General features: G+C 63.4%; 1 protein-coding gene and 1 long non-coding RNA gene across 2 annotated transcripts; both read right to left on the reverse strand.

Moving 5' to 3' along the window:
* Positions 1-2: 2 nt before the first annotated feature.
* LOC127461507 (uncharacterized) lies at positions 3-787 on the reverse strand. The gene is made up of 3 exons (XR_007900099.1): positions 737-787; positions 379-471; positions 3-155 (listed from the first exon to the last, which is right to left on the reverse strand). It is a non-coding gene; the product is annotated as an uncharacterized LOC127461507 (long non-coding RNA).
* Positions 788-8,063: 7,276 nt separating this feature from the next.
* On the reverse strand, positions 8,064-14,436 carry TMEM59L (transmembrane protein 59 like). Its single transcript, XM_051769256.1, has 8 exons — positions 14,245-14,436; positions 12,661-12,766; positions 12,332-12,429; positions 10,903-11,049; positions 10,708-10,810; positions 10,308-10,419; positions 10,065-10,182; positions 8,064-9,844 (listed from the first exon to the last, which is right to left on the reverse strand). The coding sequence occupies exons 1-8, from the start codon at positions 14,407-14,409 to the stop codon at positions 9,686-9,688; spliced, it is 1,008 nt and encodes a 335-aa protein (XP_051625216.1). The 5' UTR covers positions 14,410-14,436; the 3' UTR covers positions 8,064-9,685.
* Positions 14,437-17,561: the final 3,125 nt, after the last annotated feature.

Raw genomic sequence — 17,561 nt, forward strand, 5'->3', positions numbered from 1 at the left:
CTGCCACGGGGCTGGGGGATGTCACCCCTGCGCGGCTGAGGGGACCCGGGGCTGTCACCTCCCACCCCATGGCTGAGGGGAGCAGGGGCTGTCACCCCTCCATGGCTGAGGGGGTCTGTCACCTCCCCAGGGCTGAGGGGACCAGGGGCTGTCACCTCTCCATGAGTGAGGGGGTCTGTCACCTCCTCAGGGCTGAGGGGACCCAGGGTCTGTCACCCCTCCATAGCTGAGGAGACCCAGGGTCTGTCACCCCTCCATGGCTGAGGGGACCCAAGGGCTCTCACCCCTCCATGGCTGAGGGGGTCTGTCACCTCCCCAGGGTTGAGGGGACCAGAGATCTGTCACTTCCCCAGGGCTGAGGGGACCAGGGACTGTCACCCCTCCATGGCTGAGGGGGTCTGTCACCTCCCCAGGGCTGAGGGGACCAGGGGCTGTCACCTCTCCATGAGTGAGGGGACCAGGGGCTGTCACCTCCTCAGGGCTGAGGGGACCCAGGAGCTGTTACCCCTCCATGGCTGAGGGGGTTTCTCACTTTCCCATGGCTGAGGGGACCCAGGGTCTGTCACCCCTCCATGGCTGAGGAGACCCAAGGGCTGTCACCTCTCCATGAGTGAGGGGACCAGAGATCTGTCACCTCCTCAGGGCTGAGGGGACCCAAGGGCTGTCACCTCCCCAGGGCTGAGGGGACCCAAGGGCTTTCACCCCTCCATGGCTGAGGGGACCCAAGGGCTGTCACCTCCCCAGGGCTGAGGGGACCAGGGGCTGTCACCTCTCCATGAGTGAGGGGGTCTGTCACTTCCTCAGGGCTGAGGGGACCGAGGGTCTGTCACCCCTTCATGGCTGAGGGGACCCAAGGGCTGTCACCTCCCCAGGGCTGAGGGGATCTGTCACCTCCCCATGACAGAAGGGACGCGGGGTCTGTCAGCTCCCCGTGGCTGAGGGAATCCTGGGGTCTGTTACCCCTCCATGGCTGAGAGGCCTTGGGGGTCTGTCCCCATCCCTCAGCTGAGGGGCCTCAGAGACTGTCACCTTCCCACAGCTGAGGAGACTTGGGGCTGTCACTGCCCCTCGGCCGAGGGGTCCCAGGGGTCTGTCACCACCCCACAGGCCACCAGTGCCTTCCAGCTGGCCATTATCCGGTGGCAGCCGGTGGCTCTCCCACGCAGCCTGCACGGCAAAGCTTAACACTCTCCCTCGGGGTGTCACCTGCAACTCAAGAAGTGTCACCTGCAGGGACCACCCTGTGTGCCACCAGCCCATCCATGACTGTGGGGACAACGCTGTGGGGACAAAGCCTCCTGCCAGGCCATCTGGGCCGTTATGGACCATATTTTTCAGTCCCTGTGCAGGAGCAGCAGTACCCTCCAGAGGGTGCAGTCATGTCGCCGCAGCTCCGGCTGCACATCCCGGTGCCAAAGCCGCCTTCGCCGCCCTCATCCCCACACATGGTCGCTGTCAGAGCCCTCCCAGCTCTCCCCCAAAACGACCCCGCAGCCGAGGCCGAGCGTGGCGGGGTCCGTGTAATTTTTAAAGCCGGAGAGCATCTGGAGGGAGCGGATGGTCCAGAGGGCATTCCAGCCATCAGTGGAAATCAGGAAATTATTCGTAGCGCTGGCTCTGCCAACGACCGGGGGTAGATTTCTTTGATTTCCCATGCCTCGCTGTCCACATCTGTATAAGGGAAAGGGGGAGTTCGTACATGAGAATAAACGCACTTGGAAAGCCGTGAAAACACTCTTTCAAGTCTTGCCTGATGAAAACTTCATGTTCTGGAGCTCTTCGCTTCAAGGAGAGCAATCTGTTTCGGAGGAGAAGCTGTGTATTTTTCTTATTTAAACCTAAATCTGCTGGAGCATTAAAAATATTTGGCATTTCCACAGCACATTTCATTCCCAGCCCCAAATGCATTTTACAGGCATTCATTAATTAAGCCTCGTAAAACCTTGGGGAGAAAGGGAAGCAGTGCTTATTAATTTGCTATTTGTGTTGCTGCAGCACATGGAGACCCCGACCGGGACCTTGGGGCCTTGTTGTTTTAGACCTGACCTCCACAGAGGAGGAGATGTCAGCACGGGGAGAGTGGGAGAGGCTGTGGATGGACGTTCATGGTCTAAGTCGTCGCCTTTCTGGCGTTTCACCCCCGTCCCCTTCTGCAACTTGGAGCTGCAGGAGTGACCGGGGCTCCCACCCAGCTCTCTGTGGGTTGTGCTGGTTTTTTGGGGGCTCCTGCCCCTCCTTACCGACACCTCACGCTTGTCCTGCTTCCCCAGACACTGGCTCTGCTTTGTATGACACCTTCCCCTTCCTCCTGCGGCCACTTTACAGAATCCCAGGATCACTGAGGTTGGAAAAGCCCTCCCAGCCCATCGAGTCCACCCTGTGCCTGATCCCCCCCTTGTCCCCCAGCCCAGAGCACTGAGTGCCACATCCAGGGGTTCCTTGGACACCTCCAGGGATGGGGACTCCAAACCTCCCTGGGCAGCCCCTTCCAGTGCCTGACCACCCTTTCCATGGGAAAATTCCTCCTGATTTTCAACCTGGACCTCCCCTGGCACAGCTTGAGGCCATTCCCTCTTGTCCTGTTGTTCCCTGGGAGCAGAGCCCGATCCCTCCCAGCTCCCCCCTCCTGTCAGGGGGTTGCAGAGCCAGAAGGTCCCCCCTGAGCCTCCTTTTCTCCGGTCTGAGCCCCCCCAGCTCCCTCAGCTGCTCCCCATATGATCAGCACACCCTGAACTTTAGAAGAGTTAAGACAAACTCTTTCCCTTTATTATTTTTAGGCCCATACAGATATTTTAAGTGCATCTATTTCTGTTCCACAAAGGTCTGCAGCCCTCTCTGTCCCAGGTGGGGCGGCGGTGGGAGCTGTGAACGTTACACCTCTGCTTCCCCTGCAGGAAAAGCCAGGCTGGGCTGGATGCCGTAAATGCCTTTCACATGTTCCCCAGATCCCAGTTAAATTGAACCCCAGAAGGTCTCTCAAAGCATGAAAAATGCATTTATAAGACTCTGGAAGGAAGATGTATTCCAAAACTACTCTGGTGACCAGGCGTGCTGACTTGTGTCATGTGGAGAAGGAACCAAGAGGGGGTATTTCTTCTTATTTCATGCTGCTGATGGGATTTTACCTCTGGCAGCAAATCCAGGAACTTTTTAGTTACCATTATTGTTTGATTTTATGGGCCATTTGATATTTATTTTTATTTCTCTTCATTATTTGTTGAGTGCACTTAGCCCCTTCCCCAAGCAGCCTGCCTTATATCTAAGGTGAATTTTACGACCAGTGTTAGCGCAGCGTCTGAGCAACTCACACAACTTTAATATATTTATCCTGTGCACACACTGCATCCAGGCAGTCCTGGAATTCCTACTGTGGAGAGCGGTGCTCTGCCTGGAAAATCACAGATCTAACTGGACTGGGTTAAAAAAGAAAAAGAAAAAGAAAAAGAAAAAAAGGAATAAACTCCAAACTATTTACATTCTTCTTCTCTCTGATCTTCATTTTACGCCATCGGGATGTATTTGAGTCATATTTTTACTGATTTTTTTTTCCCCTTACAAAACATGAGGTCTATCCATGTACCTTCCTCTGCAAGCCAAGCTCTTGTGTATCCCACGGCTCCCACAGCTGGGCTTTAAAATCCACGGCCAGCACTGGGAGACTAATGACAAAATCATGAGCTGGCAGCGCTGCCTTTCCCTCCGACCTCTCCATTTCATCCTGCTCAGGAGTGGGAATTCCAGCCCCAGCATCCACAGGGTTTGGGCTGGGTGGAGGAGGCACGGAGCTGGCCACATCCAGGGTTTGGGGTTTGTTTTTTTTCCCAATTCTTGTTAGACTTTCCCCAGCCCAACAAATCCTCGGGGCTCCTTTGTTTGCTCTGGCTGTGGAGGAGGCTGTGGTGACCTCCCTCGCTGTCCCTGCCTCCACAGAGCACTGGGGATGATCCCGGCTCCACCTCCCACCCACCACGCGTGTCCAGGGGGTGCCGTGGGCTTTCTGGGTGCCAGAGCTCCTGGCTGGTTTTATTCCCTCTGGATTTCTGCTCGGCTGCTCTCTGCTAATCCCTGGGTAATCCCGGCAAGCCCGTGATCCCAGGGAGGGGTCGGGCACGCGGGCTGGGGTGTGTCTGCTGTGCCAGGGCTGGAACTGGCCCTTCTCCCTCCCTTTTATTCTGCCCCATGGGATACCCCACCTGCATCTCCCCACGGCCACGGGCAGGCTTGGAGGTGTTTTATCTCCTGGAGATGAAACAGTCTCTGGTGAAGGTGAGCCACCCTCTCCTTCCCCCTCGGGCACCACCACTGCCAGTTGCCACCGCAGAGAATTCCACCAACCCCGGGGGACTCCCAGGGATGTGGGATGTGCCTGTGGGATGTGCCTGAGCCCCCCAGGATGGGCTCTGTAGGCTCCCACTGTCTCGGGGTGCAGACCAGCCCTGCAGGTCCCAAATTTCAGAGCCAACTTGTTCGTCTCCAGCACAACACACCTGGTGAGCAGCATCCCTTCCCTGCTGGGATGGAGCCAGCCCGGGCTCCCACCCCCATGGAGCAGTGGGGTGGGTATCTTATCCATGTCTCATCCAGCATGGATAACACACACACCTGCTCTGGGAAGCACAGGAATCACTGTGAGCGGGGAGCAGAGAGCAGAGCCACGCGGGGTGTGGCCTGGGGGAAGTCTCAACACCTTCTTTAATGAATCTTGAGCTCCTTCCACTCCGGCGTGGATCCGACGCCTGCGGGAGCCACGCCCCGGGTCAGCTGGTGGCGTTGGTCCAGCAGATCCCCCCACGCGTGCTGCAGTGTCTGGCACACGTGTCACCCCCGTGAATCCAGGGACAACTCCAGTGCCTGGGGCTGAGCAGGTGCTCGGGAGGGCCCGGTTCCCACCGGCGCGGCCAAACCGCAGCCGCACGGCCCGGCCTTCCCCGACCAGCTTGGCTGCGCTTCCTCACCTGGCAGGAGAACACACGGCCGCGAGAATAAACACGGCGCGGAGCGAAGCCCCTCATGGCCCGGCGAGCGAGGCCCGCCTTCCAAGAAGTAATGAAGCCCAGGGAATGGAAAATCCATGTCACTTGGCGGGCCTGGATGTGCTCCGTGCCGGCTGCCGGGAGGGCGCTCCGCTTTCCGCACGGCACCGCCGCGGCCCGGCAGCTGCGCCGGGCCCGGCCACGGCACCGCGCCGAACCCTGACATTTGAAGACGGGGAAATAATTTGGCTTCCTTACCCTTCCCCTTCTTTTCCCCCCCCCCCGCTCCACCCCGGGCGGTCCCTCGAGCCGGGCTGGAATGTGCGTGGTAGGGACAGAACCAATCCCATTAGCGCCAGGAGATTGTTTTTCGTTTGGGGTTTGCCGCTGTCGAATCGCCCGCGGCTCCGCTTCTTCGGGGTGGGTCACGGAAGGGAGGACGGGGAGAGGGAGCCCATGGATGTGTTTTCCCAGGTGGCCAGCCCTGGCACGGTGCTTCCCTGCTGGATTCCAGCAGCACCGCGGGGTTTTCCATCTTTGAAGGCCACGGGAGCTTTGTGGTGGCTCTGGGACGGTGTCCGGCTGAATTTGAAGGAACATTTATAAAGGAGAGGGCTCAGCTCCCACGGGAGGGGTTGGGAAGGTGCTTTCCAGCTCCCCACCCTGCGTCCTTATCCTCACTCCATCCCTGAATGGAGATTTAACCCCAGCTCCACTGGGGTTAAAGCTGAATTTGCAGCTCTGGGTGGTCAGGAGATCACCAGATCCCGGCCATGTGCTGGCAGGAGCAGCGAGAGGCAGCTGGAGCTGCTAGAAAATATCCTTTCCCAGCTGAAAGAGTGGCCCAGGCTCTTCTTCCACCACGTCCAAGAGTTCAAACCTGCTGTTTCACCCAGATTGTGGATTCTCATGGAAGACCCTCATTCCTCCAACACGAGACCCCCAGCACCCGCTGCTGGCACCAAGACCGAGTGATGGCACAGAGGGGAGATGCCACAGGGGTCTGTGTGGAGTGAGGGGGGCAAACTGATGGCTTTTCCACACTTTTTGAGGTCATTTCTTGCCACAGCCCCCAGCAACTCATCGGTGATTGCTTGTGGACCTCTACCTTGTGGCCAGACACGTGGATGCACCCAGGCAACTGTGGGCACGTGGAGGTGAGCCCCTGCATGGGCTGGAGGGGGTGATTCCACCACAGCCTGGTTTTGCCCGCTGCCAGTGGGGCCACACACCACGAATTTTGCTTCCCCCGTGAAAAAATAAAAGAGGGACTGAGAAGGAGAAGGCGTCGGCTGGAAAAGCCCCCCCGGCTGCCTGCTGGGGGGAGTGGAACCAGCTGATTTCATGCGTCTCCTCCTTGTTCCAGGGGGGGTCCCTCCTCACCTGCTCCTGGGCACAGTTTCCTGCACCCCGAGCCAGCAGCAAGGAATCTGACTCCAGTTTAAAGGCGAGGAGCTTGTCCAGGGTTTGCAGCCCCGGCTCCCATCCCAGGAGGGGACCCGCTCGGAGCCGCTGCCCGCGGCGGGCAGGGTTTGCCAGCTGTCTGCACCAATCTTGTGCCTTTCCACCTCCCTCTGCACCAGCCCGTGGCAGGGGGGTGCAGACAGCTCCGGGCTGGGGATCTCAGCCCCCGGCAGCACCATCCTGAGGTTCCCCTGCTTGCTCCTCCTCGCGCCCAAACCGCTGCTCCGTCACCGCGGGGTGTCGAGGGCAAACTGCTGCCATCACCCTCAGCCAGCCTGTAACAGGGCTCAGCGCTGATGTGTGGAAAATTCTGGAGAAAGACACCCCCTGACATGCTGTCTGAGGGGCACTCAGTGACCTGGGCCTGGCAGTTCCTGCCCCTGGGCCATCAGCTTGTGCCCGCCCCAAAAGCTGCTCAGTGCTGGGCTCCATCTCTCAGCCTTTCCCTCTTATCCTGGCAGCCCCCAACACCCCCCTCTGCCCACCTTGGGACCCCGAGGCACCCAGCTGCCTGCTGAGGACCCCGTGGCAGCCCCCACACCCCATTACTGGCTGGGAAGTGCAGGCATGGCCCCCACTCTGCCTCCCACACCCACCCTGCACAACCAAGGCCGCCCGGAGCATCCTCCCGCCCAGGCAGCAAGCTGGAAACGCCATCCCTCTCCATTCCATTTAGGGAAAACACCCTCCTGTGCCTGTCCTGTGAGCACAGCACTGTGCCCACACTCCCCTCCAGCACTGAGGGGGTGACATCTCACCCCCAATTTAGGGCCAGGCAGAGAACGTGCTCCGGCAGCAGAGGCTGCCGGCAGGGAACACACCAGGCTCTGTGCATTCCTTTTGGATCCCTTTGGAGATCCTTCTTTGGCCGTGACTCATGTGGAGCACCCCGGCATCCATCCACAGCACCTCCACGTCCCTGGCTCTGCATCCCGGGGAAAACAAGCAGCGGAGGCCAAGGCCAGCCCCAGCTCCTCGGGGGCCCCGCGCCGCTGCTGGCTCCGAGGACGGGACCCCGCTGAGCTCCCGAAGTGCTAAAACCGAGGCTGCAGCCCTTGCGTGAGCCTTCCTGCCGGGTTTGGCACGGGAGGGAGGAGCTCGGCGGCTGCTGTGCCAGGACTGGCTCGTGCCGGCGGGGGAAAGGTGGGCACACCCACGGGTGGACACGTCCCACCCCCTCGAAATGGGCGTCCAGGTGTCGAGGGGTGGTTTTCAGTGGGAAAATCCCTTATTCCCCGACCTTTCCATGTGCCTACAGCCCTCCCTGCTGCAGCATCCCGGCCTCCTCCTCCTCCTCCTCCTCGCAGCTGGCAGGGAGATGTGTTGGGGTGAATGAGTCTCTGCCCACCCTGCGCCTTCCCAGCACCCACCAAGCCCACCCACCCAGGGGTGCTGGGAGCAGCTCCCACAGCATCTCCTCTCCCACTTGAGCCTCCCAGTCCTGCAGCAGGGAGGAGCATCACCCCATGGCCACGCCAAACAGCCCAGCAGGGAACTGTCTCCAGTTTGCCGGAGGTTTCATCCCGGCTCAGTTTCCACAGACGGGCTGGCGGGTTGGGAACAGCCCGGTGCCCTCCCACCAGCCCGGTGCAGGGGATCAAACCAACACCCAGCGACTCACCCAGGTCTGGTACAAACCTTTTATTCCCCCTCCCAGCTCAGGGCTGGGTTTGCCCTTTGGAAGCGAAGCCGGGAGGGCTCCACGGGGCCGTCCTGTCCCTGGAGTTTTATGCCCTGGGGACCGGGAGCTCTGCCGTGGCCGGAACGTCACAGACTCCACCGAGCTTCACACGGAGCCGAAAAGCGACAACGAAAAGTGTACCCCCAAAACGGACACGAGACCCCCCCCACATACACAGCTCCCCCCAACCCACCTCCCCAAACCCAGATATGTCGTGTGGGTGACAGTGGTACGGAGCAGCACGAAACGGGCGGGGATGGGGATGAGAGCCCCCCCATCCCACCACGCCAGCCCCGGGGAGCGGCTGGCACACGGAGAGAGAGCCCAGAAACCCAAGGGTTGAGGGGGGTCAGGGGTAATAAGTTAATCTGTACAGATGTGTTAAGTGACAGGGGGATGGCGGGGCCACCCTCTGGCACAGGGGTGTCCCCGTGGGGCGCCGGGGGCCGAGGAACCACATGCCTGTGCAAATCAAACCACGAAACGATGCACAAAGAGGGGTGATGGAGAACGGTGGGGACATGGGGAGGTGCCTCAGCTCACACTGGGAGGGAGGGGACCCCTCCATGCCAAGGGGCAGTGCCGGGGTGAGCTGAGGGGGTCCCTGTTGGCCGGAGTGCCCAGGGACACGGTGACCGGCTGCTGCCAGGTCCTGCCATCAGCCACAGTCCCACAGGCTGAGCTGCTGCCAGCACCGGGCAGGAATGCTGAGCCCAGGAAGGAGCCATCCCAACAGGATGCTGAGCCCAGGATGGAGCCGTCCCAGCAGCTCCCACCTCCTGCCCAAGCTTGAAGCCGGGGAAATGCCACCTCACCCCCTTCCTGGTCCCACCAGCAACCTGTTGGCATCCGGGCTGGAGCCCCAACGGCATCACGGAGCAAGGAGGGGAAGGAGCCATCCCAGGGCCCCTCCACAGCTCCGGGAAGGGGCCGGCTGGGTCCTCGCGTGGGCACGGAGGCGGCGAGATCCGCTCCCCTGTCCGGCTGCCAACGCCAAATCCATTCGCCACGTTCCGGCTCCCCGAGGCAATCGGCTCCGGCCGGCGGAAGGGAGTTCCCAGGGCCGGAGCCGGCGCCTTGGAGGCTCAGCCCAAGGTGGGAGGCCGGGGATGTGCCGAGCCAAAGCTCAGAAGGCTGCAGACACTCTCCATCCCCCACGGCAGCCGGCTCCCTCCTGCCCAGCACTGGACCCATGCCCGGAGGGCTGCGGGGCCCCGGCGGCTCCGGGCGGGAGCAGACAGACCGTCCTGCTCCGAGGACGGGCTCCCTCCAGCCTCCCGGCTCTGGCAGCTCCTCTCTTGGCTCTGGAGTGGTGGAAACCAGGATCCCAGCGCACGGCACATCCGTGGAGGAGGCAAAGCCTCCTGGCTCCTGGAGCCTCCTCCATGGTGGCCATCCCTGGGGAGGAGAGCGGGACCCAGCTGGATCTTGTTCCCCGGTCCAGAGATGCCCCTCTGGGAGCTCGGGATGTGGGGCAGCCAGAGGGGCAGCAGAGCGGGATCGGGGATGATGCCACGGGGATTGTGATGGGGATGTGACAGGGAGGTGATGGGAAGGGATGAGAGTGCTACAGGATGGTCTTGTCCAGGTCGACTTTGAGGGGCAGCGGCCCCGGGTCCTCCCCGTGCGCGGGGCACAGGGTGACGGCGATGACGGGCGGCAGCGGGAAGGTGCCAGGGCCACCCAGGTCCTCCAGGTACTCCTTGTCCCCATTGATGCTCAGAGGCTGGAAGAGAGGCAGAGGCGACCGTGCAGCCCCAGAGCAGGGGACAGGACCCCCTCACCCCCACCAGGGAACACCACGGGGCTGGCTGGGGACATCCCACCCGGCACGGACACACGGAGAGCCCCACACGGGCTGGGCACCACCAACACTGCACAGCAGCGTCTCTCCCAGCCCCGGTGGGTGTTGGGGACCCTCCCCTTGGGCTATGCTCCCCCCATACCTGGGTCTTGACGTGCTGCTCGGGGGCAGTCACCAGGCTGGCACAGCTCAGCCACAGCATCACCATGATGGAGAGGAAGAGGCAGGCGGCCAGGATCCAGCGAGGGAGGCCCGAGCGCCTGTAGCACCCCACCACCCCCCACCAAAGAAAAGGGACCAGTTTATGGCAGGGCACAGGCAGGGGTGGGAGCTGGGGTTGGGGGGAATCTGCTCCAGCACATCCAGCAGGTCCCAGACCACTTACTTGGACATGCAGCCAAGGAAGTCGTGCTCCTGCTGCGGGGGCTCCGGGGGGTGCGCCTTGGCTTTGCCCCTCGGCTCCTTCACGGGGGGCTTCTCCCCCTTCGCCCAGGGGCCTGGGAGGGGAGAGGCAGTGCTGAACACAGGCATCCATGTGGGGACACCCCCAGCGCTCCCCATCCCCTTGCCAGCACATCCCCCTGGGGACCCTGTGCCAGCTGAGGGGGCACAGAGGATCCCGGCAGCTCCTGGAGCAGGTCCCCAGTGCCGAGCCCCGTCCCTGCGTGGGTGGGGGTGTGGGAAGCGAATCAGACCCGGGAAGTGGGTAATTTGTTTGGGATGGGAGCCAGGAGGGCTCCAAGGCTCCCGGCCCCCCACCCCCAGCAGCCCGGACCCCCCTGCACCTGTGTGGGGCTGGGGGACACGAGGGCTGGATCCCGGCGGTGCCGGCTGTGCCGGCTGGATCTCCGGTGCCTCGGGTGCTGGGTACTCCATCTCCGGCTGGGACTGGATCAGCAGGGAAAGAGGGAGAAGGAGGTGAGAGAGGGGGTCCCCACCCCTCTTGGCACCCCCCGAGAGGGCCCATGGGACACCCCCACCTGGAACACCACGACTTTGCCATCGTCCGCCTGCAGGTAGAAGGTCCAGGTGGAGGAGATGAAGCTCTGGGCGGAGCTGACGATGTCGTTGCAGAAGGTGGAGACCAAATCCAACAGGGAAAACGAGGGTGCCTCCAGCTCCAGGCTCTGCAAAGGAGCAGGGACACCGTGTCACCGCTGTCCCCTCATCACCCACCCTGCAGGACAACATCCCACCCCGAGGGCACGGCCGGGCCGAGCCGGACACTCAAATCCGGGCCTCATCCTGCTTCTCCCGCGGATGGACGGACAGGAATGTTAGAGTCCAACCCCAGGAGGGTCACTGGGTGGTCCCTGGGGTCATCACCCAGCCCCAGGACCGTGCCCCTGGGGCGGGATCACCCTCAGCCGGGCTGTGCTCCCACCAGTGCCGTGGAAAACGGGCGCGGAGCGGCCGCGGTGCCGAGGGCGTTGCTCTCCTGGCAGCCTCTCGGTGCCCTGGATTCTTGGCCGTCGCGGCGGTTTGTTATTTTTAAAGCATCCCCTGCTGGAATCCGCTTGGCTGCTCCCTGCCACTGGCTCCCAACATTTTCCGACAGCCCCTTGCACGGTCAAACCAGCAAACAGGAAATAAATAGGTCAGATTCTGTATCTAATTATTATGCTAAATCTGCTTTGCCTGGCTCGTCTGGGAACCCGAGGAAAAATGCTTCGGGTGGGTGAAGGGGGTGAGGGCCCTCCCCGGCAGCCAGTTGCCCCCAGATGCTCATCCCTGGCCTTGGAGAGGGGCTGGGAAATGGGATCAGACCCTGGGAAGGTCTTACAAACAGGCTGCAAAGTGGTTTTTCGGAGGAGCCGCAGCTTTTCGCGGCACAGATTCGTCTTTGCCTGCACGTGCACAAAGCCAAAAGCCTCTTCCTTGGGCCAAAGTTTAATTTAATTAATTGGCCAAAAGCTGAATTAATTAAATGTCAGAGGGGAAAGTGGTGCTAATTGCTGGGAAGGATAACAAATCAAAGCTGGGGGAATCTGCCACGATTCCCGGTCAGGTCCTCTCGCCCTGGGAACTCACTGGGATCACCCTGCCTGGCCCAAGCCAAGTCCAGCCCAGTTAATTTGCTTTTCATGCTTTGGATGAAAGCAACACGCAGGGACAGCGGTGGTTTGGCTCATCCCAGCACATCCAGAGCCCCCAGTCCACATGGATGGAGGGATGTGGGGATGGATGGATGCTGGAGAGATGGAGGGGTGGATACTGGAGAGACAGAGGGATGACAGAGGGATGGAGGGATGGGTGGATGGATGATGAATGGATGGATGGATGGATGAATGCATGGATGGATGGATGGATGCACATGTGGGCTGTCACAGCCTCCATCCCCAGGGAGAGGAGGAACTGTGCTGAGCTCCTGCTGGAGGACGGGGTCTCCCCATCTCCCCGGCCCCTCACCTTCTCCTTCCTGCTCCCCTCCACCTCGGGCAGCTGTTTGTGGCACCCGGTCACGCAGCCAAACTGCTCCTCGGCGTTGCCGTAGGCCTCGGCACACGCTGGGGGGAGAGGGGGGCAGGTTAGGGGGTGCAGGGGGGCAGGTTAGGGGGTTCTCCACCCCCAGGGCCCCCCTTCACACCGAGGGGTGTCCATCTGCCCCCGCTGGCCGTGGGGCACGGGGCGATGCAGGGAGGGTGGAGGCGTTGCGGTGGTGCCGGGGGGGTGTGGGGGATCCCCCCGGGGGGGGGGACATTTGGGGCGCGGGGGCCGCTCGGCCACCGGCTCCTCACCTGCCTCACACTCGGCCCGGGTCGTGTTGAGCTCGGCACTCGCATCCACGAAGTGACAGATGGAGAACAGCCGGCAGCCCCGGTAACAGGCGTTGAGAACAGCATCCTGCGGCGAGGAGGAGGAGGGCGGCGTGGAGCTGGCACCGAGCTCAGCCCGGTGGCCGCGCCGGACCCTCCCCCTGCACGGCCCCCCCCTCACCCCCCCGCGCCCGGCTGGGGGGCACCGGGAAGCGCTGCCCGCCCCAAGGACCGCGGCCAGGGCACCCCAAACACAGGGGGTGGCATCCCCGGGGGAGGGGGAGCTGCCCTGCTCCCCGAGCTCCCCGAGTGCACCCCGGGGTGGGTTTGTACGTGGCCTTGTCCTCGTTGAGGGTCCCCCCGTGTCTTTTGGGGCACTTGGCACCAGCTGGGCCCCGTGGCAGGGGCGGGGGGTGCGCTGCACTGGGGGGTGTGCATGGGGGGGTACCCGCTGGGGGGGAAATGGGGGGTACACACGGGGGTCACTGTGCGTGTGCAGGCTCAGGGGGAGCCGGGGAGATGGGTGAAACCAGTACAGGCCCCCCAAACCAGGGTGGGTGCCCTCACTGGGGGCACCCCAAAGCTGTGGTGGGGGAGACCCCCCATGCCCCCCGTGGCACTCCCAGTGCTCCCAGGTGACCCAGTGTGGGGCAGATGCCTGTCCAGGGTGTCCCCAATACTCCTGGTGCCCCCAGTGTACCAGGTACTACTGATGATCCCCATGCCCATGGTGCCCCCCAGTACCCCCTGGGCCCCCCTAGTGCTTATGGCACCCCCACAGTGCCCCTGATGCTCTGGGTACCTCCAATGCTATTGATGCCCCCCATGCCCCCCCTACCCACCATGACCGTGGCACCCCCAGTGCTCCCAGTGCCCCTGATGCTCCTGGTTCCCATGACACCACTGATGCTCCCCATGCCCCCTGTGCCCCCCAGTACCCCCGCTGCTCCTGGTACCTCCCAGTGCCCCCGATGCTCCTGGTACTCCTGATTCTATTGGTGCTCCCCGTGCTCCCAGTAGCCCCCAGTAACCCCGGTACCCCCAGTGCCCCCATGCTACTGATGCTCCCCATGCCCCCAGTGCCCCCCAGTACCCCCGTTGCTCCAGGTACCTCCCCTAATGCTCGTGGTAGCCCTGACGCTACTGATGCTCCCCATGCTCCCAGTGGCCCCCGGTACCCCCCAGTACCCCCCAGTGCCCCGATGCTCCTGGTGCCCCCGATGCTCCTGATGCTCCCCACGCCCCCGGTACCCCCTGGTACCCCCTGGTGCCCCGATGCTCCTGGTACCCCCAATGCTCCTGATGCTCCCCACGCCCCTGGTATCCCCCAGTACCCCCCAGTGCCCCGATGCTCCTGGTATCCCCAATGCTCCTGATGCTCCCCACCCCCCCAGTACCTCCCAGTGTCCTGATGCTCCTGGTGCCCCCGATGCTCCTGATGCTCCCCACACCCCCAGTACTCCCCGATGCCCCGATGTTCCTGGTACTCCCGATGCTCCTGATGCTCCCCACGCCCCCGGCACCCCGGTACCCCGGTGGCCCGGTGCCCCGGTGCCCCGGACTCACGGCGGCGGCCCGGCTCGGGAGGCTGCGGCCGCACTGCCCGCGGCACCCGCCGGTGTCCCCCAGCTGCGGCGAGAAGGGGTCGGTGGCGGCGACGGCGGCGGCGGCGAGCAGGGCCAGGCCGAGGGGGGCGAGCAGGGCCCGGGGCCGGCGGGCCGGGGCCGCCATGGCGGGCGCGGAGCGGAGCGGAGCCGAGCGGAGCCGAGCGAACCCACCGCCACCGCCACCGCCGCCGCCGCCGCCGCCGCCGCCGGCCCCGCCGTGACGCGCCGTGCGCCGGGCGGGGGGAGCCGGGGGCGGGGGGAGCCGCCGCAGCCCTGCCGCAGATCCACCGGCACCGGCGGGGGGCGGGAGGATGCGGGGGGTGCGGGGGTACCCGGGGATGCAGGACGTGGGCATGCCCGGGCACTGGGGGATGGGGGTACCCCGGGATGCAGGAGGGGGGAATGCCAGGCATGTGGGCACCCCGGGATGTAGGACAGGGGGATGCCCGAGCGCTGGGGGATGTGGGTACCCAGGGATGCAGGGGGGGGAGAATGCCAGGCACTGGGGTGTGCGGGGGTACCCGGGGATGCGGGACGTGGGGATGCCCGGGCACTGGGGAATGTGGGTACCCAGGGATGCAGGAGGGGGGGAATGCCAGGCACTGGGGGATGTGGGGTGCCCTGGGATGCAGGACAATGGGATGCCCTGGCACTGGGGGATGTGGGCACCCCAGGATGTAGGACAGGGGGATGCCCGGGCACTGGAGGATGTGGGATACCCTGAGATGCAGGATGGGGGGATGCCCTGGCACTGGGGGATGTGAGGTACCTCGAGGTGGAAGAGGACAGAGGAATGCCCGGGCAGCAGGGGATGCTCAGGCACCAGAGAATGCAGGGGTACCCCAGGATACAGGAGGAGAGGAGGCCTAAGGACCAGGGAATGCACAGGGACTGGGAATGCCTGGGCACCAGGGGATGCAGGAGGGTTCAGGGGGACCAGGGGAATGCACAGGGATCAGAGGGGCACATCAGGACTGGAGGCCACGCTGACACCAGCAGCACAGAGGGACTGGGGAGAGCAGGGGGACTGGGGGGTCGACATGGGGACCAGGGGGGCACATTGGCACTGGTGGCACCCAGAGGGTCAGGGCTGCCCGCACAGGGACCATCCCATCAGGAGGGGACAAAGGGCTGTGTCCCCAGCCAGCTGTGCCACCCTCCACCTCGCCCTCCCTCTGCAGGGCCCCCCAGCAGGGCACCGGGCTCTCCCTGACACCCCAAATTTACAGCTGCGATTCCCCGGGGTTTAAAGGACATCAAAAGCCCCTCCTGGGCCCCGGGCCCCCCTCTCACCCCTGCCCTGCCCATTACCCTTATTTATGGCAGCACCCCAAAGCAGCCCTGGGGGGAGGAGAGGGAGGAGGAGGAGGGTTGGGGGCTTTGTTAACCTCCAGCCCTAATGGGGAACACATGGCAAGACCCCGGCAGGGGGAAGGGGGGGGTTGTCTCCCTGTCCCAGCTCAGGGTTGAGGGGTGCTGGACACCCTGGGGCAGGGGGAGAGGGGTTGGGGGCGGCTGGGGCAGCACACCCCGTGCCCCCCCACCCCCCCCGGGAGCGGGGAGCGGGGCCTCTCCTCGCCCCGCCAGCTTATTCATCTTGTTAATCAAAGCAGGGCCGGGAGAAAATGTGCTGCGGCCGGGGCTGGCGGGGCTGCCAGGGCGCTGCGCTCCCCCTTCCCCCTCCTGGAGCCCCGCCAGCCCCGGGTCCGGCACCGCTGACGAATGGCCAAGAAAATGGGGTAGATTGGGGGCTGTCGCCGTAAATCACGGCCCCGCGCCGCAGGTGGGGTTTCCCTGGCAAGGGAAAGACACGGAGCCCGAGCCCGGAGCCCCGCGGGGGGAGCGGGAATCCCCCGGGTGGAGCGGCCGGTGGGCACCGCTCCCTCCCTCCCGCCGCACCTGCCCGCACCTCGAGCCCCTGGCACCGGCCCGCGCTCCGGCCGCTCACCTCCTCCTGGGAAAAAGTAATAATTAAAAATAAGCCTTTCCAGGGTAAAAAAACCACTCAAGTTGGCAAATATTTGCTGCCCTCCCTCCTCCCCTCTCCAGAAACACTCGATGCCTTTTGCATTTATCACTACTGACCTACATTTTTCCCCCCCTCCCGGAGCCTTTCGGGAAGGCACAGCCTTCCCCCCACCCCCCCACCCCGTGCCGGCTGAGATGTCCCCAGGGTCCCCCCTCCACTGGCAGGGGACCTGTCACGTCATGTCCCGATCCCGCTGAGCCCATCCCTGGTGCTCGAGCACCCCCTTGACATCAACCACGTTTCCCCCCCCCCTCCTCTAGAGCTCCTCAAACCCCACCGTGGGACTCTTTGTGCTTCCCAAAGCAAACAGAGGAGGGAAGGTGCGGCCGCCTCGAGGATGCTCCCGAGGGAAAGGGGGTGGGGGGGGTGGCAGGGAAGGGGTTAAGCGGGTTATAAATTACCCATGGATGTGGAAATGTGACTGAGAGGAATAGAAAGCAAACTCTGCCTGCTGGATTCTTTGCATTTCTTGCCTCTTTATTTTTCCCCCAGGTCACTTTAAAAGGATGCAGGCAGTCGAGGCAGCCTCTCCTCCCGCTTTTCCCGGGGTTTGGGGTTGTTTTTCTTGTTTGTTTTTTACACCCTGGCCCTTGAGCCAGATGCTGTCTCCGTCCAAGGATTTTATGGAGCGAGCTCTGGCTGGGAAATCAAGTAATTAGATTAATTCAGGGCCCTGGTGACACATGATGGAAGGTGATGGCTGGTGGGAAGCTGGACCGAGGATGCTCCGCGCGGGTTTGGGGATGTCACCGGGGTCACCCAGCTCCGCCCGAGGGGAGTCACACCCCGCCTGGGCAGAGCAGGGAGTTGGTCCCCCTGGCCAGATCCTGCACCACGACAGGGCAAGGAGGGCCTGGGAACGGAGCCACGCCGGGGGGGCAGCCGGACCGCGCCGGCCCCGCGGGACCCCCGTGCTGACGCCGACGGCCCGGGCCGGGGGTCCGAGGGGGGGGTCGGGCACAGATCCTGCCTCTGGCCGGTGCCTGTGAGCATGACTGGCCCGTGGGCTGAGGGAGCAGCTTTAAAGGTCACTGTCAAAGGGCAGAGCTGACCACAGCTGCCACTGAGCGGCCGAGGCGCTGACTCAGAGACAGCGGCTCGGCCACCTCCGGCTGCTCCCGGATGGAGCTGGACACCCCCCTGGCACTGCCAGGGCTTCAGGGGGCTGGGTTTGTCCCCCCGCCCTGTGCCCATCCCACAGCCTCAGGTGCTGCCGCGGGGCGGGGAGAGCAAATGTCCCTGTGCCA

This window comes from Manacus candei, unplaced genomic scaffold (genome assembly GCF_025592945.1).
Source record: "Manacus candei isolate 608988 ecotype Guabito, Panama unplaced genomic scaffold, ASM2559294v1 h1tg000106l, whole genome shotgun sequence".
Classification (NCBI taxonomy): Eukaryota; Metazoa; Chordata; class Aves; order Passeriformes; family Pipridae; genus Manacus; species Manacus candei.